The sequence below is a fragment of the Narcine bancroftii genome, chromosome 13 (assembly GCF_036971445.1).
Source record: "Narcine bancroftii isolate sNarBan1 chromosome 13, sNarBan1.hap1, whole genome shotgun sequence".
Lineage (NCBI taxonomy): Eukaryota > Metazoa > Chordata > Chondrichthyes > Torpediniformes > Narcinidae > Narcine > Narcine bancroftii.
The window spans coordinates 1,458,048-1,485,273 of NC_091481.1; the positions used below are offsets into that span (position 1 = coordinate 1,458,048).

Here is a 27,226-nt window from a genome sequence, read left to right on the forward strand (position 1 = left end):
CTGAATCTGGAGAACATTGGAAAATGATTACCAATGCATCCATGATTTCTAGAGCCACCTACTTAAGTTCCCTGGGATACAGACCATCAGACCCAGGGGATTTATCAGCCTTCAGTCCCATCAGTCTACCCAACACAGTTTTTGGCCTAATGTGAATTTCCTTCAGTTCTTCCATTACCCTAGGTCCTCTGTGCATTGGGGGATTTGTGTCTTCCCTAGTGAAGACAGATCCAAAGTACCTGTTCAACTCATCTGCCTTTTCCTTATTCCCCATAATAATTTCCCCGTTTCTGTCTTTAAGGGCCCAACTTTAATCTTAACTAATTTTTTCCTCTTCTCATGGTGGGTGGTGGGGGTTCCAGGCACCTCTCAGACCTACCCTGAAGCAGTGCAAAGTGGTCATAAGCTAAGACAAATATTAAAGGGCAAAAGGCGATTGAATGTGGCTTCCCCTGCGCTCCCATCAGTTTGACCCTCACCCAGATTTCCTCTATTTCCCCCCCTGCCCTGGCCCCTCCAGCCCTAGACGTAACAAGTGCAGGATTCCTCGTCCTCGCCTACCATCCCACCTGCTTCCACATCCAACATATTATTCTCCACCATTTCTACCATCTACTACATGATCCCATCTTCCCCTCCCTTCCCTCACCACTTTCCACAGGGCCACTCCCTCTGTGACTCCCTCATCCACTCATCCTACTAATCGCCCCTTCAGTACCTGGTCCTGTGAACTTGCACCCATGCCTCCTCCCTCACCACCATTCGAGGCACCAATCTGTCCTTCCAAGTGAAGCAAAGTTGTCCACGTTTTAGGAGCTCTTGTCCGGGGCTGTAGGTGAAACCTCATTGGTCAGGCTAGGGCACATCCTTCCTACACATCTCCGGACGGCAACACATCATCGTTCCGTCACTCTACCCTCTAGAAATCCCTGCCCAAAACACTGTGGGATCACTTTCACCAGAGGGACTGCAGTGGATAATAAAGCTAGCTCACCCCCACCTTGTCCAGGGTAATTAGTGATGGCACTCTCAGGCCTAAAGAAAGGAACACATTGAACAGACAGACCATATCACTGAACCTTGTCCCAATTTATTTCCTACAAAGGTCTGTGTGAATCACTCAATGGAGGAAGGAGCAGGAAACTGCTGGAGAGAGAACCATAGAACACTAGAGCACAAAAATAGGACCTTTTTGTCAGTACCAAACCATTATTCTTCCTAGTCCCACTGACCTGCACCCAATCCATTTCCCATCGTACCCCTCCCATCCATTTACCTCCAAATTTCTTTTAAATGTCAAAATCAAGCTTGCATTCACCACTGCAGCCAGTAGCTCGTTCCACATTCTCACTGCTTTCTGTGTGGAGTTTCCCCTAATGTTCCCCTTAAACATCTCACCTTTTACCCTTCACCTATGTCTTCTAATTCTTGACTCACCCAATCTCAGTGGAAAAAGCCTGCTTAAATTTACTTGATCTATACCCTTCATCATTTTGTATACCTCTATCAAATTTCCCCTCATTCTCTTACACTCCAAGGATTAAAGTCCTAACCAGTTTAATCTTTCCTGGTAACTCAGTTCCTCAATCCTGACAACATCATAGTAAATTTTCTCTGCACTCTTTCAATCTTATTGACATCCTTCCAGTAGTTAGATGACCAGAACTGCACACAATCCTCCAAATTTGGCTTCACCAATATCTTATACAACTTTAACATAATATCCCAACTCTTGTATTCAATACCTTGATATACAGTATTCCAAATTTGACCTCACCAGTGAAGATGGAGTTGGAGCCTTTATCAAATCTCCCCTCATTCTCCCGACAGTCCAGGGAATAAAGTCCTGTTTATCCTTTCCCTGTAATTCAGTTCCTTAAGTCCTGGCAACATCCTTGTAAAATATAACAAAGCATGTATTTAATAATGCAACTTTGGTGAGGCAGTGTAGATAGTCATTGATTTGTTAACCAGGTAAACGGGATGACTATTTCGCTGAAGGGAAAAATAGAAAATGTCTGACTTTTCAGTCAAAATGTACAACACCTTTCTTTCTCTCTTTGTGTTCCAGGAACCAGACCAGACCATCTGAACCACATCCACCAGTGCCCTCAGAGAATAACTTCTCAGATATTCCAATGGATAAAAATGAAATATAGCTGTCCGAAAACAATCAAGGAAAATGCTGAAGATGTTTTCTAAGCTCCAAGCAATTGCCTTGATTCTAATTTCCAAAGGATTTTTTCTTTTTCCACATGGTGAAAGCAGTTTTGGCAAGAAAGAGATCAAAATTGAAGGGGACTTGGTGTTGGGTGGGCTGTTTCCTGTCCATGAGAAAGGCTCTGGAATGGAGGAATGTGGCAGGGTGAATGAAGATCGAGGAATCCAACGCCTGGAAGCCATGCTGTTTGCCATCGACGCAATAAATCGCAATACTTACCTGCTGCCGGGTGTGAAGCTAGGAATTCACATATTGGACACTTGTTCAAGGGACACCTATGCCCTGGAGCAATCACTGGAATTTGTAAGAGCTTCCTTGACAAAAGTAGATGAAACAGAATATATTTGTCCTGATGGATCCTATGCAATTCAAGACAATAGTCCCATGGCTATTGCAGGTGTGATTGGGGGGTCGTACAGCAGCGTTTCTATACAGGTAGGCCTCGAGTTACTCCATTAACACTTAACTGAATGTTTCTTTTTGTTCTAGACCAGCCATTCTCAACCTAATTTTTTCCATGGCCCCCTTATGACTCTACTCAAAGTTTATGGCCGGCTTCCCCGTGAAGCGGTCAAGTTTAGTTCTCTCCTACTGACTAAGTTCAAAGCTGAGAAGACTCCACATCAATCTAACCCGTCCCTCCCTCACACACATAACCCTATATTTTCCTTGCATCCATGTGCCTAATTGAAAGTCTTTTGCATCTCCCTATTGTACCAGCCTCCACCGCCACCCACAGCAATGCATCCAGATGTCCACCAATTGGTGTAAAAAAGCTTAGCCCTAAACTTTCTTCCACTCACCTTAAACAGGCGTCCTCTGGTGTCCTCTGGGAAAACATGCAGGGTGGATGCCTCTCATAATCACATACACTTCTGCTGTCACCTTTCATCCTTCGTCACTCCAGAGAGAAAAGTTCTAGCTCTTGCTTTATTTACCAGGGTATCTTTGATGAGTAAACTTTAATGTTATTTATATCACATTTTTTGAGAATTCTGCAAGGATAATTCCATGTAAATAAATCCCCAAAAGTAAATATGTTGTGCTCTACTTCGATTAAATTTAAATTTTTATTTTCTTAATTTTAAATTTTATTTTTTTAAGTTTAGACACGCAGCACAGCTACCACCCTACGAGTCTGTGCCACCCAATTGCATCCAATTAACCTACACCCCCAGTACATTTCGAACAGTTGGAGGAAACCAGAGCCCTGGGGGAAAACCCATGCAGACACAGAGAACATACAAATTCCTTACATACAGTGTGGGATTCAAATCCAGGTCCAGGTCGCTGGCGCTGTAATAGCGTTGCACTAACTATGCAGCCACACATGTAGCATTTGAGCTAGCATTAAGAGACAATTTGGCAGTCTTGGGATCGATTCCTGTTTAACAATGTAACATTTGTTGTCATTAGATCACAGCAATGAATGCAGACCAAGACAGGATGAGAAAGCTGTATCTCTCACAGAAACCATCCACAAATCAAACCCCATTAAACAGTTCACAGCTACGAGAGGTTTGAATCGGCATGAGGTTGAACGTGAATGAAGATTGTTACTGTCAGCATTTCCGTTCCTCTTCTGTTTGGAGAAGGAAGCAATTGTTGTTAGTGGGATTCATTCACACCTTCAGGGGTTTATAAGGCTGGGGATTTCCCAGTGGTCACCCACTTCAATTCCCTGCCCCAGTCCCTTGCTTACATGTCTGTCCACAGCCAGACTGAGACCACCCACAAATTGAAGGAACATGCTTGGCATAACGGTTAGTGCAACACTGTAACAGCACCAGCGATTGGGACCAGGGTTAAAATCCCGCGCTGTCTGTAAGGAGTTTGTACATTCTCTCAGTATCTGCGTGGGTTTTCCCCGGGGTCTCTGGTTTCCTCCCACCATTCAAAACGTACCGGGGGTGTAGGTTAATTGGGTGTAAATTGGGCGGCTCAGGTTCGTGGGCCAAAATTGCCCGTTACCATGCAGTATGACTAAATTTTAAAAATTCAAACACTTCATCTTTTGTCTCGGCACCTTCCAACCAAATGTAATTAATATCGACTTCTCCGGTTTCCATTAAACCCCCCCCCCCCTACTGCCCCATCTTCCCCTCTGTCTCCTTTCCCCCAGCTTTGTTTTCACAGAGCCAAACCCCAACCCCTCTGCCCATCAAATCTCCATTTTCCTCTCTCCTGAACTCTTATTCATGTCTGTTGGTCTGTACTCATTCTTCCCTCCTCCCCAGCCTTTTAATTCAAGCACCTGCCTGCTTTTCACTCGTACTTTGAAGGGCTCAGGCCCTTAACCTCCTATGGATGCTGTGAGACCTGCTGATTTCCTCCAGCATTTTGTTCAAACAGCTCCCCACAATAACTACCTATGATTCCATGAGCCAAACCATAGAGTCACCCAGCACAGAACATGCACTTTGGCCCAATTCATCTATGCTGACCAAGTCAGCATTAAGATTATAGAATGATACAGCACAGTACAGGGCCTTCAGCCCTTGATGTTGTGCCAACCAGTATATCCCTTTCTATTAAAAAAGTACTAAACCCTCCCTACCCCATAACCCTTTATTTTCCTTTCAACCATGTGTCTATTTAAGAGTCTTTTAAATGCCCCTATTGTTCCAGCCTCCACCCCCACCCCTGGCAAAAACTCTGTTTTTAAAAAAAACCTTACCCCTGATGTCTCCCCTAAACTTCTCTCCCTTCACTTTGTATACACGTCCTCTGGTGTTTGTTGATCCTGTCTTAGGAAACAGGTGCCAGCTATCTATGCTTCTCATGTAGACCTCTATCAAATCTCCTCTCATCCTTCTTCTCTCCAAAGAGAAAAGTCCCAGCTCTGCTAATCTTACCTCATAAGACTTATTTTCCAATCCAGGGACCATCCTGGTAAATCTCCTCTGTACCCTCTCCATAGCTTCCACGTCCTTCCTATAATGAAGTGACCAGAACTGAACACAATACTCTAAGTTGGTCTTTTCAAAGATTGGTAGAGTTATAACATGGCCTCTCTACTCCTGAATTCAATCTCCTTATTAATAAATCCCAGCATCCCATGGGCCTTCTTAACTGTCCTATCAATCTGTTCAGCGACCTTGAGGGATGTATGGATTTGCACCCCAAGGACCCTCTGTTCATCCACACTCTAAAGTAACTGACCATTAACCCTACATTCAGCCTTCTGGTTTGTCTTTCCAAAAAGCACCACCTCTCACTTATCTGGTTTGAATTCCATCTGCCACTTTTCTGCCCAACTCTGCAACCTGTCTATATCCTCTTGTACCCTTCGACAACTTTCAGTTCCATCCACTACTCCTCCAATCTTTGTATCCTCTGCAAACTTACTGACCCATCTTTCCACCTCTTCATCCAGGTCATTTATAAAGATCACAAAAAATCAGGGGTCCCAGAACAGATCCCTGTGGCATTCCTCTAGTCACTGACCTCTAGGCAGAATACATTCCTTCCACTACTACTCTCTGCTTTCTTCCAACAAGCCAATTTTTTATCCACACAACTAATTTTCCACTGATCCCATGACTCATGACTTCTGGATGTCTTTCTTGGGAAACCTTGTCAAATGCCTTGCTAAAATCTGTGTAGAACACATCAACTGCCCTACCTTCATCAATTTCTTCTGTTACCTCTTCAAAAAACTCAGACTCATGAGGCATGACCTTCCCTTCACAAAGCCATGCTGGCTATTCTTGAGTGGACTGCGCTTTGCCAAATGCTCATAGATCCTATCCATTCTGGGCTAGTCCTATTTGCCAGCATTTGGACTGTATCCTTCTGAACCCTTCCTGTTCACATATCTGTCCAAATACCTTTTGCACATTGTAAATGTGCGCACTTCTGGCAACTTGATCCAGATGGGGACCTCCCTCTGAGTGAAAATCTTGTCCCTCAGGACCTTTTAAAATTTTTCCCCCCTCACATTAAACCTTTGCCTTCTGGTTTCATCTACCCTGGGAGAAACACTGTGAGCATTTATCCACAACTTTTGTTACTTCATAAACATATGTGTGTCTAAAATTTTTTATAATTTACATCTAAAATCTCTAAGATCACCCTTCATCCTCTAATGCTCCAGGGAATAAAATCTCCAAAGCTTCAGTCAAACTCAGCATAGGTTTGCTTTCCGCCCAATGGACCAGCTAAACCCAGAGAACACCAACTGCCTGCAGTGTGTGATCGCAGGCTGTGGGCCTCATACCACTGCACACTGGAAACAAGCCCTGGACACCTCTCCCTCGCACTCTGCCTGGGTCTCACCACTAAACCCAACAGTGCATATGTAAGTGGCTGAGTTGAGGAAGAAGATGCATTTCATACCTGTCCCCTCAATTTCACTTGTTTGAAAGCAGTCACAGATCGTCACCATTTCAGTGCAATGTTGTTGTTTATTTTGGAGTATATTCATTACCATGAGATTCACTCAATTCTGAAGGCACAACCCGGTGAAGGTTTTTGGCCCCAAACATTGCTTGTTCCTCTCAACAGATTCTACTTGACCCAGAGTTCTTCCAGCAGCTTGACTTTTGCTTTAAATAAATTTTATTTTTCCAATAACTTTTCACCTTATTTTAAAATTGCCCAAGTGGTGCTCACCATCAGGCAGAGGTCTTTAACAGAGAGCTGGACCTGAGTTCCCACCACTGACGACCTAGTTCTGCTCGTGGAGTGTGTCTCACGGGAAGGACCATGACCTCAGGTTCCAGACTCATCCACAGGAGAAAGGTTCCCACATCTAGAGCGTCACAGTTAGCACAATGACTCAGGTTCGAATCCACTGTTATCTGTAAGGAGTTTGTACCTGCTCTCCGTGACCATTTGGGTTTCCTCCAGGTGCCCCGGTTTTCTCCCATGGTCCATGGAGTTAGTAAGTTAATTAGTCTCATGGCTGTTATTGGATGATACAGGTTCATGAGCCAAAAGGGTCTGTAATCATGCCTGGTTCTCAATTAACTGAGGTTAATTTTGATGTTTTCTGCAGGTTGCAAATTTGCTCAGACTCTTCCAGATCCCTCAGATCAGCTATGCTTCAACAAGCGCAAAACTCAGTGACAAAAGTCGCTATGATTACTTTGCAAGGACAGTCCCTCCTGATTTTTATCAGGCTAAGGCCATGGCGGAGATCTTGCAGTTCTTTAACTGGACCTACGTGTCAACAGTCGCCTCCGAGGGAGATTACGGAGAGACGGGAATCGAAGCCTTCGAGCACGAGGCACGGTTTCGAAATATCTGCATTGCTACATCAGAGAAAGTTGGACGGTCGACCACAAAGAAGACGTACGACGGGGTCATCCAAGAGCTTCTGAACAAGGCAAATGCAAACATTGTGGTACTCTTCACACGGGGAGACGATGCCAGGGAGCTTCTTGCTGCTGCCAACCGACTCAATGTTTCAGGGTTCACCTGGATTGCCAGTGACGGGTGGGGGGCTCAAGAAATTGTTGTCAAGGGCAACGAACAGGTTGCCAATGGGGCAATCACTCTCGAGCTCGCTTCCTACCGCATCAAAGAATTTGACAAGTACTTCCACAGCCTCCATCCACACACAAATAAGCGCAACCCGTGGTTTAAGGCGTTCTGGCAACAGAAGTTCCACTGCCTGCTTCAGAGCACCCGGTCCCATCAGAAGTTGTGTGATAGGCAGCTCTCGATCAACAGCTCCAACTATGAGCAAGAGTCCAAGATCATGTTTGTGGTGAACGCGGTGTACTCAATGGCACACGCCTTACACAGGATGCAAAGGATGTTGTGCCCCAACACCATCAGACTCTGTGACGCTATCTTACCCTTGGATGGGAAGAGGTTGTACAAAGAACACCTCCTGAAAATTAACTTCAGCGGTGAGTACCTTCTTACTGACTGGTGAAGCAAGCTCTGGTGACTGGGTGATTGCATGAGCCAGATGCACCTAAAGTTTGTGGCATTGTCATTGAAGTTTGGGTCTGTCTTGGTGGAGATGGTAATTACAATGCGCAACAATTTTTTTTCCAAAAGGTTTGCTTCCTGAAAAAAAAATTGGGGATTACAATAGACAACTTCAAGCTGAACACAAAGATAATTTCAGATTTTCTGTATCACGAGGGAAGTTGGAGAAACATTAAATGAACTTTTATTGAATTGATCCTGTTTAATCACATAACAATGACACGTTGCGTTAGTTCGACCGACCTAAAAATGTTTTGCCGCTGATTTTCGTTTGTCCTCAGCATCTAATGCCTCTCATGTCAGTGTCCAACAATAGTTGGCACCATTGATGGATTCCAGTTGCCCTGATACCCCTTTTCCATGGTCTCAATGTCCTGGTGAAACCTTTCACCAGGTTCGTCGCTGACTGCACCAGGATCAGCGGGGAAGATCCAAGTGTAAATATAGAAAATGAATTTTCAGTGACATTTTACACTTCATGGTTTTGTATGATAAAATGAATTCACAAAAATACATAGGTTATGTCTAAAAAATGGTACATGAGAGGAAAATTATAAGGCGATTTTCATGATCAGTGGCCCAAAATTCATCAAATGCACCCAAAAGTGTTCAGGAAGTAAAATCTTCATTGTCTAGTGTTAGCAGTCAGAAGAGACTGTTCAGCCCAACTTGTCCATGCTGACCATTATGGTCTGTGTCCCATTTTCATGAATTTGATCTATATCCTGCCAAACCCTTCCTATCCATGTATCTGAATAAATGCCTTTGCATGTTCTAATTGTACTTGCTTCTATAGTTTCCTCTGTTAGCTCAGTCCAGATATTAACTACCCTCTCAATTAAAAAGTGGCACCTCTGGTCCCGCTTAAAAATCCTCCCCTTCACCTTAAGCCCTATGCATCCTAGTTCCCGTTAGGAAGAAGACTCTCAGCATTCACTTTATCCGTGCCTCTCATAATTTCACACACCTCTATAAGGTCAGCATCCTAAACTCCATGGAATGAATACCCAATCGATCCAACCTCTCCCATAAACTCATCCTGGAGGAGAGGATGGTCACCCTTTCAGGTCGAGGCCCTGTATCAGGGCTGGGACTGCCGAGGGGGGGATGGCCGGGCAAGAGAGGGAGGAGTGGGTCGGGGGAGGTGGTAGGTGGATCCAGGTGAGGAGGGGTGGATGGGCAGCTGGGGCTGGGTGGGGGAGGGGAGGGGAGATGGAGACAGGGGCTGGAAAGTGATGTATAGAGGTAATGGAATCTGTTGAGGAGAAGGGAGGTGATGAGTAAAACCAGATTAGAGGAGGGTTTTGGGCAATGAGAGAGTGGGGGAGGGGATCAGGAATTCAGTGGAAGGAGTGTGTGGAGAATCAGAATTTATTGTCATAAACGTCACAAAATTCATTCTTTTGCAGCAGTATCACAGGTGGAAATAATGCTATAAATTACATTTTTTTAAATAAATTAGTGCAGAAGGTGAGAGTGAGGTCATGTCTGAATGTTCATTCATAAATCTGATGGCGGTGGGGAAGATCTGACCTTGTGCCACTGGGTGCTCATCTTCAGGCTCCTGTACCTCCTTCCTGATGGTAGCAGAGTGAAGAGGGACTGGCCTGGGTGGTGGGGTCCTGAGGATAGAAGCTGATTTTATGTAGATGCCCTCGATGGAGTGAAGTCTGGTGCCTGTGATGGCTCTGGTCGAGTTCCCAACTCTCTGTGGTCTTTTTCTGTCCTCCATACCAGACAGGGATGCAGCCTATCAGAGCGTTAACAGAAAGAGTGTAACAGGGAGACTGGGGGGGGGGGGGGGGGGTTGGAAACAGGTATGTGAGAGGAGCTGGATGGGTCAGGAGAGAGAAAGGAACAGAGGGTTCCAGAGATTGGAGAGTTCAGTGTTTCCTGTCCCTGTGGATTCACAAATGCAGCAAGTCAATGAGGAGCAACCATCCTAGTCCTGATGCCAACGTGCAGGATGGATTGTGAACAAGACAGCCATTGATTAAAATAGCCAGTACCCCTCCAAAACAAGGGGAAGCGAGAACGTGGTGATACCTTTGGTGCTTATCAGGAGACAACTGGCAGCCTGATTGCAAGAACTCACATTTTATATGCTGAGGGGCATTGTGTTCCATGGTTAAAGAGTGGGTGGTGGGGGAGGGTCCATGTGCAATGTAATATGCCATGTCCCTTGGCAGCCCACAGCCATTGGGGACCAATAGGATGCTTCTCCCTGAACCTGTTAGAATGGCAAAGTTTTTCACAATGTTGTCAAAAAGTTGTCACACTTAATATTACAGTGTAAAACATGGAGAGAACCATGTATATACGTGGGCTTTGGAAAGTGTACTGAAGAGGTTTACCACAATGTGGCCTGCATGAGAGAGGGTGTGAGTTATCAGAGAGGATGGACAAACTTGAGTTGTTTCCGTTGGAACATTGGAGGCAGTGAGGAGGGCTGATAGCTTTGTAAAAACATGAGAGGCACAGATAGGGTAGACAGTCGGAAACATTCTCCCAGAGCAAAAATGTCAAACAGGAGAGAACATGCAGAGGTGTGTGTGACAAGGTTTTACACAGGGACTAGTGGGTATCTGGAACGGGCTGCCAGGAATCACAGAACTGTGGTTGTAAACAGGCCCTTTGGCCCATCTAGCCAGTGCTGAACTGTTTACTCCACCTAATCCCATCGACCTGCAGCCGGACCATATCCCTCCAAATTCCTCACATCCATGTACCTGTCCACATTTCCCTTAAATGTTGAAATCAAACCTGCTTTCATCATCTCTCCTGGCAACATGTTCCACACTCTCACCATTCTCTGAGTGAAGAAGTTCCCCCCATGTTCCCCTTAAACATTTCACCTTTCACCCATTACCAATGACCTCTCGTTCTTGCCTCACCCACCCTCAGTGGAAAAAGCTTCCTTGCATTTATTCCATCTATCCCCTCATCATTTTGTATACCTCTATTAAATCTTCCCTGATTCTCTGATGCTCCAGGAATAAAGTCCAAACATATTTAACCTTTTCAGAGTTCTTTGCATTCTGCTAACATCCCTGCATTCTTTCAGTTTTATTGATCTTATTCCTATAGGTAGATGACCAAAACAGCCCACAATAAAGCAGCGTTTAAGATGCTTTGAGATAGTTCAGTGGATACTTAAGGTGAGGTAAGGTAAGCAGCAAAGCTTTCATTTGACTTGGCATCATGTTCAGCCCAGACGTTGTGGGCCAAAGGGCCTATCTTGTGCTGTCCTGGTCTATGTTCAAGGAATGACATCCAAACAAGAGGCAGGATGTGGTGAGGGAATTGGCCCTGAGAGTTTCTATTCCTTGAAGGTGAGGAACCCCTGAGAATAAAGAGAATGGTCAGAATTGGACCATGTATCGGGGGTGGAAATTGGCAGCAAAGGGAGTGCTGAAAGCAGCATCTGTATCTTCGGGAAAGTTGAGAAAGGATGCCTGACCAGGTTTAAATCATGTGTCCCACCAGACTGAAGCTCAGGCCCAATATGTAACGAATGTTCTGTGTGAAAATAAGCTCAGCCAGGCCAGTGAGTGTGTTGGTGCAGGGGAGCTGGGTCATCTTCAGCTCAAGCATGAAGAGAATCCTCACGCCTTCCTGCAGTTGAAGTAATTAAAGGGAATCGGAAACAAGATCTCCTCCTCATTGACTATCAATACAGGCACACCTCAAGGATGCGTGCTTACCCTTCTGTTCTACTCACTCCACACCCATGACTGTGTGGCCAGGCAAAATAAAAGTCTGGATTATTGAAATCCAGTCCAGTGACACAACACAACATACTTGAATTACCCAGCCATTCTCACCCATTCCAAATGGTTCTTCCCACAACCCCATGTCTTTATTCCAACCCTCTTTCATGTTACTAGTATTCATTCTCGATGGCAATTTTATACAGCATGGTAACAGGCCATTTTGGCCCATGAGTCTGCCAATTTACACCTAATTAACCTTCACCCTGATACATTTCGAACAGTGGGAGGAAACTGGAGCCCCCGGGGAAAACCCACGCAGATACGGCGAGAAGGTACAAACTCCTTACAGACAGTGTGGGATTTGAACCCCGGTCCCAATCACTGGCGTCGTAATGGCATTGCGCTAACCACTACACCAACCATGCGGCCAGCATTTCTTCATTTGTCCCTTCTCCATGGAACCTCGCCATGGGTCACTTCACCCATGGGTCACATCCCTGGGGTCGAGGGTCATGGACGTGATCTTGAAATAAGCTGAAAGATGGCCTGAGGGCTCAGGAATGTCCAAGCATCAAATCCCAAGAGATCTGGTTCTCTCTCACTTGCTCGGCCACTTCCACCGAGAATGTTCAAGAACATAAAATTCAAAACACAAAGAGCTGGAACTTTTCCAAATGAAACTGGGAGAATTGCTTATTGCCATTTTTCTCAAAGGCTGGAGCTTGTTATAAGAACGAAGTGGGTTTTTTTAATTGCTGGATTCAAAGCTAATGCAGTCTGACACAATCCAAATGGAATCCGTTGTGAAGAGTGTTGTCAATACCTGTCAAGTTGGCTATACATACTTCGATCTTCCCACGACATCTCAAGTCTTCTTTTATCATCTTGAACTCAGCTGATGGCAGAAGTTGTGGGAATTACAGGGACCTCCGGTGTCTCTCTGGGAAATGCCCAGAGTCCTGTGTGACACATTCAGAGTAGACTTCAATCGTGGTTACTGATCCTCAGTGCTAAGTATGCAGCCAAATTATAAACAGATTTGTCGAAACAATTCCCCCCGAATGCAATCTGCATTTTATCTTCCAGTGCTTTACGCCATACCCCACTTGCTAATTAGATGCAGAATTCAGTAGTGTTACTGGCTTGGCCAAATCTCAGGCTCATCCAATGGAAGGCGTGCTTTAAAATATGTAGCTCCTCCCCCACCCCATACCTCCCCACTTGTCTCTGCCACCTTGGCAAACTTACACCAACTCCAAGTGGCCTCTGTTGCAAACAGAATGCAGCCCCTCGATGTATGGACTTCCCAGAGAGACTGAGGTGGTCTCTTTTATTCCCATCACTGCTGCATTCAAAGCCTTCATAATAATGATAATGTGTTTATTGTCGTTGACTGTGTACAATGTATGCATCGAAATTCACACTAGCTGCAGTCGAACAGAATCAGAATTTATTGTTGTGAATACATCACAAAGTCCATCGCTTTGCTGCAGGTTCACAGACACAAATATCGCTCTATATTACAGTTAAACAAATAAAATTAGTGCAAAGAAGAGAGAAAGTGAGGTAGTGTCTGTGGTTCATTGTCCGTTCAGAAATCTGATGGTGGAGGCGAAGAAGCTGTTTTTATACCGTTAGGTGTTTGTCTTCAGGCTCCTGTACTTTCTTCCCGATGGTAGCAGAGTGAAGAGGACATGGCCTAGGCGCTGGGGTCCTTGAGGATCGAGGCTGTTTTCTTAAAGCACCACCTCTTATAGATATCCTCAATGGAGTGGACATAATGGCATTGGCTGAGTTCACAACTCCCTGTAGCCCCTTCCTGTCCTGTGCATTGGTACCTCCGTGCCAGACAATGATACAACCTGTCAGAATGGTTTCCTCAGTAAACCTGTAGAAATTTGCAAAATGCAACAGTTGAAGATTTTGTTTTACTCTGATCTAAAGTAAACCACCTCACCTACCAGTTTAAGGATAATTTAATTCCCACTGTTATCAGACTCCTGATTGAACCCCACACATGTATAATAGTGTGGCCCTCACTGTTCTCTCTCTGTCACTTTGCGCCCTAGTTTTAATGCTGTTCTAAATATGGGCTCCCTAGCTGGATTGCTCACTAAACAAACTTTCTCACTGCATCTCAGTGCATGTGATAATGATCTTGAACTAGCAGTTACATACTCTCTTTGGAAAGACTGGATAGAGTGGATGTGGAGAAGATGTTTCCTGTTGTGGGAGAGTCAAGGACCAGAGGGCATAGCCTCATGACCCTTTAGAACAGAGATGAGGAGAAATATCTTCAACCAGAGGGAGGTGAATCTGTGGAATTTGTTGCCACAGGCAGTTGTGGAGCCCAAGTCATTGGGTAGATTTAAAGCGGACGTTGATAGGTATAGTATGATAGGTTACGGGAAAAGGCAGGGTTCGGACAAAAGTACATCAGACATGATTGAATGGTGGAACAGGCTCAATGGGACAAATGGCCTCATTCTCCATGGTCTAATGATCCAATAGAACGATGGAAATGGGTGAAATCTCAGCGGATCAGGGAACAGCTGCGAGAGAATCAAGTTGACGTTTCAGGTCGATGGCCTTTTATCAGAATCAGTCATTTTGACTCAGTACCTCCCTACTCAGATGTTGCATTACCTGCAGAATATGCCCCCGCCTGCTCTGTGTCAGAGTTTTAGATCCACAGTACAACGGGAGCCCACAGAGTTCATAAAGCATTCCCAGGAGAGAGAGAACTGGTGGGGTGAACGCCCAAAGTCATTGGTCGTACAGAGAGGTGTGTTACTTTGTGTCTCAAACTGACACAACCCCAGCAATGATTCACCCGACATCCTGGATGGAAGGGTGCCTGTGAGGCTTAGTGTTTGGTGGGGCGGGGGGGGGGGGGGTGGGTGAAGTGAGGGTTGTGAGATGAGTGGTTTTCTCACTCAGTACTGAGATGTGGAGGTCAGAGCTTCCCCTCATCCACATGAAAGACCATCCAAGACACAGGGTCTCCCTTGTCACTGGTGTTGGAATCTCTTCCCAGCCCAGAATCCCCTGTGGTTGCCAGCTCAGATGTGGCCACATTCCCTCAAGCCCAGAGGAGGTGACGAGGGAGGCCATACCCAGCCTATCTACACCTTGCTGTGGACGGCTCCACTGCTGGATCCTAAGCTGAAGGCCACCATATTTGAACCACAGCAGCACCATCTGAGCAGGGACTCTCTTTGAAGCCGAGGTTGGGACTGGAGGGCCAAGAGCAGTGTGTCAAGCCTGCAGTCTGTGGCTCATCTGGGAACTTGGTATTTTCCCTTTGTCTTTTGACTCTGTTACATCCTGTCACCTGCTTCTCGATTTTAATTCCACAAAGTTCCCAAATCAATTCTGCTTCAACCTCTGCCAATTCCCAGCTTCACTACTTAAAAATAAAAGTGTTTGCTTCAAGTTCCAAAGTCCTTCAAAGTGTCAAGCTGAAGTTTATTGTCATGTTTCAAAAATTCAGTGATAGAGGTTGTTTAGTGAGCAGACCTGTCGACATCTCATACATAGTTCAAGGAAGACAGTACAGAAGTGTAGAGGTTCAGAGGGAAACCAGTTGGTGTGGAGTCCAGCAGCAGAGATTTATTATTTTGAGGATCATTCAGGAGTGTGATAACAGCGAGAAAGAAACTGCCCTTGAATCTGGTGGGTGTGATCTCACAATCACAGGAGGTGAAGAGAGAGTGGGCGGGTGGAATGAATTTTTTAATATAATGGCTGGTTTTCCAAGGCAATGGAAGTTATAGATGGAGTCGATGGACGGGAGGGGGTGTGTGATTGGGTCAATGGAGGGGAAAGGGTGTGTGTAACAGAGTTGATGGAGGGGAGAGGGTGTGTGATGGAGTCAATGGAGAGGAGGGAGGGGTGTGTGTTGGAGTTGATGGAGGGGAGGGGGTGTGTGATGGAGTCAATGGAGGGGAAGGGGTGTGTGTAACAGAGTTGATGGAGGGGAGAGGGTGTGTGATGGAATCAATGGAGGGGAGTGTGATGGAGCTGATGGAGGGGAAGAGGTGTGTGTAACAGAGTTGATGGAGGGGAGGGGGTGTGTGATGGAGTCAATGGAGGGGAAGAGGTGTGTGTAACAGAGTTGATGGAGGAGAGGGGGTGTGTGTGACAATCAGTGAAGTGGAAGGGGGTGTGTGAGGGAGTTGTTGGAGGGGGAGGGGGTGTGGGACGGAGTCAGTGGAGGGACTGAGCCAGGTTCACAACCCTCTGCGGCCTTGGGTGGAGCAGTTCCTGTCCCATGCAGTTCGTACCCTGACAGGACGCTCTCAGTGGAGCGCCTGTAGAGGTTGTCAAGGGACGCAGGTGACATAATGAATTTACTTGGGCTTCTGTGGAAATGGAGGAGCTGGTGCATCTTCTTGGCCGTGACCATTCGTCCTGCTATACGTCAGCTTCTCATTGCCCACCTCGACACCTCTAACAGTGAGAGGAGAAATCCATTCTCAGTACTATACTGACGAGCCTATGTGTCACATTGCACTTCTGAACTAATCTTCCATTGCCTCCACTGAATTTTGTGCTTCCTGGTTTTTGAAATTTATCCAAACACTTTAGAGCAGCACAGTGGAAGTATCCAAGGGAAGCGACTCTGGAGACCCAAGTTCAATCCTGACTGCTGTCTGTGTTGAGTTTGCATGTTCTCGCTGTGAGCAGGTGGGTTCCCTGGGTCCGCTAGTTACCTCCCACATCCTAATGAGGTGCAAGGTGGTGGGAAAATCGGTTGCTGTGAATTGTCCCCATTGTGACGGTGTGGGGCTGAGCTGAAAGAGAATGAAGTAGGATTCGTGTAAAATGATCATGGAAATGGGTCAGCTCATGATTAAATAGTGAGACAGACTCAATGGGCTGAAGGGTCTTATGGGTAGAAATAAAGCTCTAGCTGTGCAGGTGAAAGGAGAAATTTGTACAAAACATGTCCTGTGTCACTTTGAACAAATACAGTTTTATGATCCTTTTAGCCTTAGTCGACTGATGTGCTCTTGAATGCTTTATTTTGGATCCCTAAAGCTAATTTGCAGGCACCTTGAGATTTTACTGGATGCTACGAGACCGGCCGAACTCCTCCAGCATCTCTGTGTTTTACAACAGTAACATCCAATGGATTGCATTCCATGCCAATTTATCAGAACATGGAAGGTATTCATTTGAGATTTTGATTAATATTTCTCGTTCTTAAAGCCATGCTTTTTACAGCACAGCTGGCCCTTCTGCCCAATTCATCCATGCTAACCACTAATGACTTACTGATATTGCTAATAACATCGATGTTAAGATGTGTGCACTGAAGACAGTCTCAGCATATTGTACAAAATATCCCAGCCTGCCACTTCTCCAACCTTGCCAACCACTCCCATGCTCATGTCTGTCCATGGCCTCATGTACAATCCCACCAAAACCATCTGTAAATTGGAGAAACAACACTTGATTTTTCATCTGGGCCCTCACCAACTGATTGGCATTAACATTGACTTCTCCAGTTTCTGCTCGCCCACTCCCCATTCACCTTCTCTTCCTTCTCCATTCACAGAGCCATCCCCCTCCCCCTGTTTGCTGCTGTGCCCTCCCTCTGTTATCCACCTATTACCTCCTGCCTGTGGGACCATGCTCTTCCCTCACCCCTCCTGCCCACCATTTTGTACGAGCGCCTGCCTACATTTTGCACCTTGATGAAGGGGCCAAGCCTGAAACGTTGGTACTGTGTCTTTATTTTTGCTACATAAAATATGCTGTGTGACCTGCATTGTGTGTTTACTTTCATCCCCAGTGTGACCTGCCAAACCTGTATCTGTACCCTTCCTCTCCCCAACAGATGGGATCCTGGCCCTGAAGTTGAATGTACTCTTGAGTTGGCCTCAAACTGAGGAGTGAAGCCAACTGGCACGGGAGCAGATTGCCTAGGAATGTTCCCAGCAACAGGCAGCTGTGCTGACACAATTGCCCCTACCTAATGTACAATGAGGCTTTAGCCAGGAAGAAACTGCTTCATTTAATTATTTGGACTGTTCAAAAAGGATTGCAGCAGTTGTAACCTCAAAGACCTCAATGGGCAGCTTTATCTCATGAATCAGTTCTGACTTTACGCTGGCCCCCAATGAGTGAAGAATTGTCTGTAATCAGCAATAGGACACAAATTTTCCAAATCTCCAAACTCTCAGCTCAAACCTCCCAATGAAACTGAGCTCCTGGCACATCTATCACATCGACAACTGTGAGTCTTGTAGACTGGGGTCAAGGGACTGCATGTGATGGCTACCTGTTAACTTTGGACCCTGGTCTGCTTTGGGGGGGGCGAGGGGGGAAGCGGGAGGGGGAGTTCAGGTAACATACCAGATGGCTTGTTAAATTTGGATTTGATTAGACTGCAGGCTCTTTTGGAGTTAAAGTCAGAAGGCTGCAAGGAGGGTTCATGTGTGAGTAGCCATTTTCTTTTTATTAAATTATTTTTTTTAAGTCGGGAAGGGAGAGGCCAGACTGCTCAGGTGTGTGATGTCAGCATCGCTGAGAGGGAGGTTGGAAAAGGTCAGGAACTCTGACCTTGTTTCTTTTAGAGTTGGAGTCAGGAGGCTGCAGTTGAGTTAATTGATGAGGGCCAGGGAGCAATTGAGATAAATAGAAAGGGACAGAGAAAAGAGGGACAGCTGTTAAAGCAGCCAGTGACGGAGTGGCTCAAAGGCAGAGAGGGGGCATTGTCTCTAGTGGCTTTGTCAAGTTCTGGCTGAGGAGGAGTTTGCTCCCTCTAAGGTAAGAGTGGTAAATTTCTTTCATTAAGCTACTTAATGTACCGAGGAATTGGATAATGGAGCCAGTGGTTGGACCGTCCAGTGTTCTGCCTGCAGGATGGGGGAGGTCAGGAACAGCACATTTGTTGCTGATGACGACACCTGCAGGAGGTACATCCAGCTGCAGCTCCTGATAAACCGAATTATGGAGCTGGAGCTGGATGAAATTCAGATCATTCAGGAGGCAAGGGCAGTGATTGAGGGGAGTTCTTGGGAGGCAGTTCCCCCCTAAGAGTCAGGAGGCAGGCAGCTGGGTGACTGTCAGGGGAGGCAAGGGGTAGAGAGAATAGAGGGCACCTGTGGTCGTTCCCATCAACAATAGGTACTGTTTTGGATGCTCTTGGTGGGGACGACCTACCAGGAACAAATTGTAGTGGTCACATCTCTGGCACCGAGACTGGGCCCTCAGCTCAGAAGGGAAGGAGGGAGGAGAGTAATAGTGATAGGGGGTTCAATAGTTAGGGGGACAGATAGGAGGTTCTAAGGGAGAGATCAAGTATCTTGGATGGTCTGTTGCCTCCCTGGTGGCAGGGTCCGAGACAACTCGGACGAGTTCTCCTGCATCTAAGGAGGGAGGGTGAGGAGCCAGATGTCGAGGTCTATGTAGGGAGCAATGATATGGGTAGGAAGGGTGAGGAGGCCCTTCTGAGAGAGCTTAGGGAGTTAACGTTGAAGCAGGGGACCTGCAGGGTGGTGATCTCACTATTACTACCCGCACCATGTGCTGGTGAGGCGAGAAACTGGAAGATAATGCAGCTAAACATGTGGCTAATGAGATGGTGCGGGAGGGAGGGCTTCATGTTTCTGGGTCATTGGTCCCTGTTCCTGGGAAGGGGGGGGCCTGTTCTGACAGGACGGTTTGCACCTGAACTGGAGGGGGAACTAGCATCCTTGTGGGTAGGTTTGCTAGTGCTGCTCCAGGGGGGTTTAAACTAGATTTTCAGGGGGAGGGGAAGCAGAGTGATAGAGCAGATAGTGAGGTAGAGGAGGGTCAGGGTCATGTGAGGACTGTACGTAAAGAGAGAAAGCAGAGGTTTTGTACGTGATAGAAATTATCTCTGATGTGTTCATTTCAATGCGAGGAGTATTGTCGGGAAAGCAGAAGAGCTTAGGGCGTAGATTTGCACGTGGGATTAGGACGTTATTGCTATGAGTGAGACTTGCCCGCAGGAGGGGCAGGACTGGCAGCTCAATGTTCCAGGGTTCCGATGTTTCAGACATGATAGAGGGGGGATGAAAGTGGGAGGAGTGGCATTGCTCGTCAGGGAAAATATAACAGCTGTGCTTAGACAGGACCACCCTGTGGACTCACCTACAGAGGCCATATGGGTGGAGCAAAGGAACGGGAAAGGTGTGAGCACATTAATGGGCTTGTATTATAAACCACCCAGTAGTCCAAGAGAATTGGAGGCACAAATCTGTGGGAGATTGCAGACCACTGTAAGAAACAGAAAGTTGTGGTAGTAGGATTTTAATTTTCCACATATTGAATAGGACTCCCATGCTGTAAAAGGACTGGATGGATTGTAATCAATATGTAGAGGTACCAATGAGTGGGGATGTAATACTTGATCTGTTAGGGAACCAGGCAGGTCAGGTGGCAGAAGTTTGTAGGTGAGCATTTTGGGTCCAGTGACCAAAATGTCATTAGGTTCAAGTTACTTATGGATAAGGATAGGTCTGGGCCTCGAGTTGAGGTTCCAAATAGGAGAAAGGCCAATTTTGTGGAAATGAGAAAGGATCTCAGAGGAGTTGATTGGAATCAGCTGTTTTCTGGCAAGTGGAAGCCATTCAAGGGCAAGATTTTGATGGTGCAGAGTTTGCATGTTCCTCCAGGATTAAAGGCAAAATTAACAGACAAAGGGAACCTTGGTTTTCAAGGGACATTGGTGATATGATTAAGAAGGAGAGAGGTTCATAACCGGTATAGGCAACAAAGAGCTAATGAGGTTCTTGCAGAGTATAGAAAATGTAAGAGAATAATAAAGAAGGAAATCAGGAAGGTTAAAAGAAGGGATGAGGGGGCTCTGGCAGATAATGTGAAGGTAAATCTGAAGGGTTTCTACAAGTATTTTAAGAGCAAGAGGATAACGAGACTAAATTGGTCCCCTAGAGGATCAGAGTGGTCGTCTATGTGTGGAGCCTCACGAAATGAGGGAGAACTTAAACAGATTTTTTGTATCAGGAAACTGACATTGTGCAAACAGATAGAAGGGAAACAAATGCAACATGGAGATTAAGGAAGAGGAGAGACTGAATGCAGAGTGGAAGATCATTTCATTGAGCACATTCGGTCTGTCCGCTGAAATAACAGGGATCTCCCAGGCCAACCATTTTAATTCCATTCCCCGTTCCCACACCAACGTGCCAAGCCATGACCTCGTGTATGGACAAACTGAGGCCATCTACAAATTGGATGAATAACATCTATTTCATCAGGGCACCCTCCAGCCAAATAGCTTTTACATCAACTTCACTGGTTTCCATTAGGCACCCCCGGTTATGTTTCTCATCCTTCCGTCTCCTTTCCTCCCCTTCATCCTCCATTCAGAACTACCTCCTCTGAATGTGTGACAGCACCTCAACTTTTTTCTCTTCTCCCCTCCCTCTTTATCCATGTATGGCCTCTTACCTGGTGGTCTCTGCCCCTTCTTATTGGATTGGATTAACTCCACAAAACCCCAAACTTTATTTGCCAACGGCTGAGTGATTTGCGGTCAGGAAGTTGGTAAGATTTAAATCTGCACGAACTTCTCAGACGTTCGGCGTGACATCTCCTTTCCTGACTATATCTGATGTGACATGAAACAACAGTGAGGAATCCATTTGGAGAATAAATTTTCCAAAATGTGTTTGCCTCTGTGTGGAAGGTGTCTTGGAGGCACTTTACAATCCATTTCTCTCAAAATGTATTCGTGGCTGGGATCGACTGATTTGATTGAAATGAGAGACGTGTGTGCAGACAGCCAATAACTTCTTTTTGTCAGTCTCCATCGGGATTCTCATTAGCGAGGCACTGAAAGCAAATCACCCAGCTGCTGAGGTGTACCTAACACAGCGGCTTCCCAGCTGTCAGAGTTGTTTCTGAAACCCGAGCGCAGCACTGAACCCAATCACAGCAGGAACAGAGACGATGGGCAGGTCAGGTGGCGGGGTGGTGACCTCCTGCCTTACCTCCAGTGCCCGTTCTGGATTTATTCCTGACTCCCACAATTGTGGTGTTTTGATCCTATTACCCAGGTCACAGGGAAAGCATTTATTGATCATTTAAGTTCATTATCATCTGACTGTACACATACAACCCAACGAAACAGTGTTTATCTGGACTATGGTCCACTCATAATGCTCACCACGTAATAACCACATGTCCAGTAAAACCCCTGTTATCTGGAATTCAAGCAACCAGCAAAAAAAAATTCTTGGAAAAAATAGGTAAAAAGTACGGATGTTTAAAATTGGCACTTCTGTTCCCCCACCAATTAAGCAACATGCACTCTAAAGCAACCAGAAAATTCACTATCCGGCACTACCGATCCCCATAGGTTCTGTATACCAGGAGTTTATTGTAATATAAATTAAATATATATATTCCAAATTAAGAATAGGTTCTTTATGAAAATCCCTGTTTCCCTCAAAGAGGAAATCAATGACGTTTCAATTGATTCAAGAGGCATTGAGTTTAGACAGAAATTACATCAGGTCAAAGACTACTCAAGTGACTATGTTTTGTTTCTGTTGTGAAAAAAACATTTGTACTTGTTCTAAAATTGTTCTCCCATCCATCCATGCTGTTGTCGCTCCAAGTGGGAACTGAATGCCTGCTTTCTTGAAGAACACCTATGGTCTAAGTCGGTGGTTCTCAACGTTTTTGCCCCATTCACGCACCATCTTAATTAATCCCTTACTAATCACAGAAATCCTGTGCCACAGGTGCTCTGTGGTTAGTAAGGGATTGCTTAAAGTGGTATGTGAGTGAGGGGGGAATAAGGTTGAAAACCACTGGTCTAGGTGAAACTGTGTGCTCAAGAAGGTGCAGTGTTAGGGTTACAGATTTCTACAGCATGGAAACATGCCCTTCAGCCCATCTCATTTTAGCATGTCTCAGCTAGACCCATTTGTCTGTTTGGTCAGTTGGTCAAGAATCTGTTGGAATTTTAGATGCATGGTACATAAGTATATGACAATATACTTACATCATCAGATAACGTTCCTCATTGTTCACCAATTTTAGTGAGACTGACAGGTGAAGTGGAGACTGACAGGAGCCAGGCAATGACGACCGCCAACCAGGGAAACCTGACATTCAGTAGCTCCCAACATCCTGGTGTTAGTATTGACCACAAATGGAAGTGGAGGAGCCATCTACACCATGTGGCAACAAGAACTGGTCAGAGGCTGAGAACCTTGCCTCCCAACTCCCCAAAGCCTGTCCACCATCTCCAAGTGACTTCAAAGAATATAGTTGATCTGTGACCTCAACCCCCATTTCTGCTTTCTCTCCAGACCCCTCGACCCCTTTAGCCACAAGGGCCACATCCAACATACCTAACAAACAGGCCTCAACAATTGTAAGTGGCAAGGAGTTCCACAAGTTCACAATTCTCTGAAGAAGTTTCTCCTCATCTCAATCCTTGTACTTCATATTTCCTTAAGACTGAGAAGAAGGCCATTCTGCCCATCTGAGCCAGACCTCAGGGCAATTTCATCAATCCCATTCTTCCCCCATGATGTACTTTGAAATGTGGTCACTGTTGTAAAGTGAGGGACTTGGCTATCGATCTGTCCAGGGCAACTCCCACAAAGAGCACTGTAACAACATAAAGTTCAAGTTTATTGGGACATTAGGAATTGTTCTGTGAGCAATCCAACATGTCAACTTGCGTGCATAGTACAAGGTGAAAGAGCATCACAGAGTGGGTTGTTACAGTGGAAAAAATACCAAGGCAGCATGGGAACACTATTGTGGGGTTTGTTCAGAAGCCTGACGGTTGTATTTGAACCTGCTGGTGTGCAATTACACACACCCCCGACGGAAGAAGGGAGAAGAGATGGTGTAAATGTGGGTTAGAAATGATGAGATGGAGCCACCTGAGACTGGGGAGAGGCTCGGTGAACGGGGTGTTAATGAGAGTACTGCAGGCAAAAACGCCTCGTGGTTCATTCCATTGTTTCTTCAATAGGCGGTTGGACCAGGTGTGGCACCGGCCCAGTGTGGCACCGGTGTAGGTGCATTCTGTGGCACAGACCCAACACTGTAATGTTTGAAGTTTAAAAACTAGCAAATACCCAGCAGCTTGGGAATGCCTGCAGCAGAAGAGATGGTTGATATTTCACATTGATGAGCTTTCATCCAAAATGGGGAAAAAATAGAAGTCAAATATTCTTCAATTTGAACTGGAGGATGGAATGAACTAGAGGTAGTTCCCCAGGGACACACAAAATCCCTGAACCCTCCAGGGAAGTTCAGAGGTCCAGGCTGTCAAGTCCTGGGGCCTGTCCTGGACAATGGAGGGTCCAGGTCAGTGTGACCACATCAGATTCCACCATGATACCCTGGTTCCAAGATGCAGGGCTCCAGTACCAGCGTCCAAAACTGACCAGGGCTTCTCTGCAAAACCACCAGCCTGATCCATTCCATCGTCTCAAAACTTGACCAGTCAGTGCTGAGTGAGAAGGAAAGGCAAGGGGTTCATCAACAATAATGAGGGGTAAATTTGAGTTCATTTCTGTAAATAACAAGCCATTGGGGCATCCAAACAATGGGACAATGAATGATCAGAGCTTTACTAAAGAGTGTGTGGTGGGGGAAGTTGATGTGGTTTAATTGGACTTTGAGAATTTTTTTGTTGAGATGCCACACAATGCAACATTAAACAGAAACGTGTGCTGCATTGGAAAAGGATTGTCATGCAGGGATTAGAGATAAACTCTTCCAATCTCATGGGACAACTTGCTGAAATACGATGGGCAGGTCTTGTGATAGAGACAGTGCAGAAGTTCTTCAGTCAGTTCCAGGGATGGAGGCACGTCCTATCCCCAGAGTATGTCAGGGGATCTTCTGAAGAAGTGGATGGTGAGTTTTTCCTTGCCCAACCTTGTCACAGGGTTCAATGATCATAATTAATCAGACACCGTTCTATGTTGCTCCAAATTGAGAATAAAGGGATGCTGTCAGGGAGATGAATGTTGAGGGGAACCGGAAGGAAGATCTGGAGCTGAGATCAAGGTCAAACAATCCATGGTCACACTTGATGCCAAATGGCCTCATCCTGCTCCTGGTCTTCGCCCTTGTACCGTTGACACAGAATTGACTGCCAACAACCTATGTACTCTGAGTGGAGGGAGGCCTGGCTGGTGGGATAGTTATGGACAGCTGGGGCAGTTGGGCAGGAGGCAGGCTGGACCTTCTTACCCCTGTAGATGCAGCTTCCCCTCCTCTAGAACATAGAACATTCCAGATCAGTACAAGCCCTTTGGCCCTTCCAAAAAAAATCTAAACCCTCCCTACCCCATAACCCTCTATTTTCTTCCATCCATGTGCCTGTCTAAGAGTCCTTTAAATGCCCATATTGTTCAAACCTCCACCATCATCCCTGGCAAAGCATTCCAGGCACCCACTGCTCTCTGGTTTTTTTTTTAAACTTGCCCCTGATGTCTCCCCTAAACTTTCCTCTCTTCATTTTGTACTTGTGTCCTCTGGTGTTTGCTATTCCTGCCCTGGGAAACAAGTACTGACTGTCCACCCTATCTATGCCTCTCAGAATCTTGTAGACCTCTATTGTCTCATCTCATTCTTCTACGCTCCAAAGAGTAAGGTCCCAGCTCTGCTAACTTGGCCTCATAAGACTTGTTTCCTGACTCGGGTAATATCCTCTGTACCCTCTCCACAACTTCCACAAATTAACTGAACACAATACTCTAAGTGGGTCTCACCAGAGATTTGTAGAGTTGCAACATGACCCCTGTACTCCTGAACTCTCAATCCCCCTATTAATGAATCCCAACATCCCATAGGCCTTCTTAACTATCCTATCAACCTGCATAGCAACCCTCATAGAGGCATATGGACCTTCTGTCCCTCCACATTGTTGAGTATCTGACCCTCTGACTTCTGTGCTTTGTGGATTTGGGATTATACTGTACCTTCGTCTGAAGTTCATGTTGTTTCTTTGTCTTCTCCTCAGCTCCTTTTCACCCTCCTGGTGACATGGACAGTGAGGTCAAGTTCGATGACCACGGTGATGGTATTGGTCGCTACAACATCTTCAACTTTCAGAAGACTGGGGGCAAATACGCTTACATCAGGGTGGGTCAGTGGGCCAAATTTCTGTCTCTGAACACAGAGCTGATACACTGGCCCAGACACCACATCCCCACATCACAGTGCAGTGACCCATGCGCCCGGAATGAGATCAAAAACATGCAGCCTGGAGACGTCTGCTGTTGGATCTGTGTCCCATGTGACCCCTATGCCTACCTGGAGGATGAGTTCACCTGCAAGGACTGTGGCCCTGGCCGATGGCCCAACGAGGACCTGACGGGATGCTATGACTTGCCAGAGGAGTACATCAGGTGGGGAGATGGGTGGGCCATTGGCCCCATCACCATCTCGTGCGCTGGAATCATCACCACCCTTATGGTCGCCTCCGTCTTCGTAAAGCACAACAACACACCTCTCATCAAAGCTTCCGGCCGGGAACTCTGCTACATCTTGCTCTTTGGGGTCTTCTTTTCCTACTGCATGACGTTCTTCTTCATTGCAAAACCCTCACCTGCTATCTGCACTCTACGCCGTCTGGGGTTAGGCACGTCCTTCGCTGTGTGTTACTCAGCCCTGCTCACCAAAACCAACCGCATTGCCAGGATATTTAACGGTGTGAAGGAAGGTACCCAGAGACCAAGGTTTATCAGTCCCAGCTCGCAAGTCTTCATCTGTCTGAGCTTGATCTTGGTCCAGATTATCATGGTGTCTGTGTGGCTGCTACTGGAAGCTCCAGGGACCAGACGATACACTGTTCCCGAGAGGAGAGAGGCGGTCATCCTGAAATGTAACGTGAAAGACTCCAGTATGTTAATGTCCCTAACATACGACGTACTACTGGTCGTCCTTTGTACTGTCTACGCCTTTAAAACAAGGAAGTGCCCTGAAAATTTCAACGAGGCAAAATTTATTGGATTTACCATGTACACCACATGCATCATCTGGTTGGCCTTCCTTCCGATATTTTACGTGACTTCCAGCGATTATAGGGTAGGTGTTGAATTCTTTCCACTTGCAATGTTATCGCTGAGGAAATGTTGAAAATATAATTTGGTTCCTTTCCCATCTTGGGGATATGAGAGGTTGGGCAATGTTGCGAGGTTGGCTTAGTGGTCAGTGCAACACTGTAACAGCAACCGGGACTGGGGTTCAAATCCCACACTGTCTGTAAAGAGTTTGTACGTTCTCCCCGTGTCTGCGTGGGTTTCCTCCCACCCTCCAAAATGTATTAGGGGTTGGGTCACTTGGGTGTAATTGGGCAGCAAGAGCCTGT

General features: G+C 46.0%; 1 protein-coding gene across 1 annotated transcript in view; it reads left to right on the forward strand.

Annotated features, from left to right (window-relative positions):
• Positions 1–2,085: 2,085 nt before the first annotated feature.
• LOC138747909 (metabotropic glutamate receptor 3-like) overlaps positions 2,086–27,226 on the forward strand; it is a 32,917-nt gene continuing 7,776 nt past the window's right edge. The window contains exons 1-3 of the mRNA XM_069907535.1: positions 2,086–2,656; positions 7,221–8,079; positions 25,877–26,943. Coding sequence (XP_069763636.1) covers positions 2,183–2,656; positions 7,221–8,079; positions 25,877–26,943 — 2,400 coding nt within the window. The 5' untranslated portion in view covers positions 2,086–2,182. The remainder of the gene's footprint in view (positions 2,657–7,220; positions 8,080–25,876; positions 26,944–27,226) is intronic.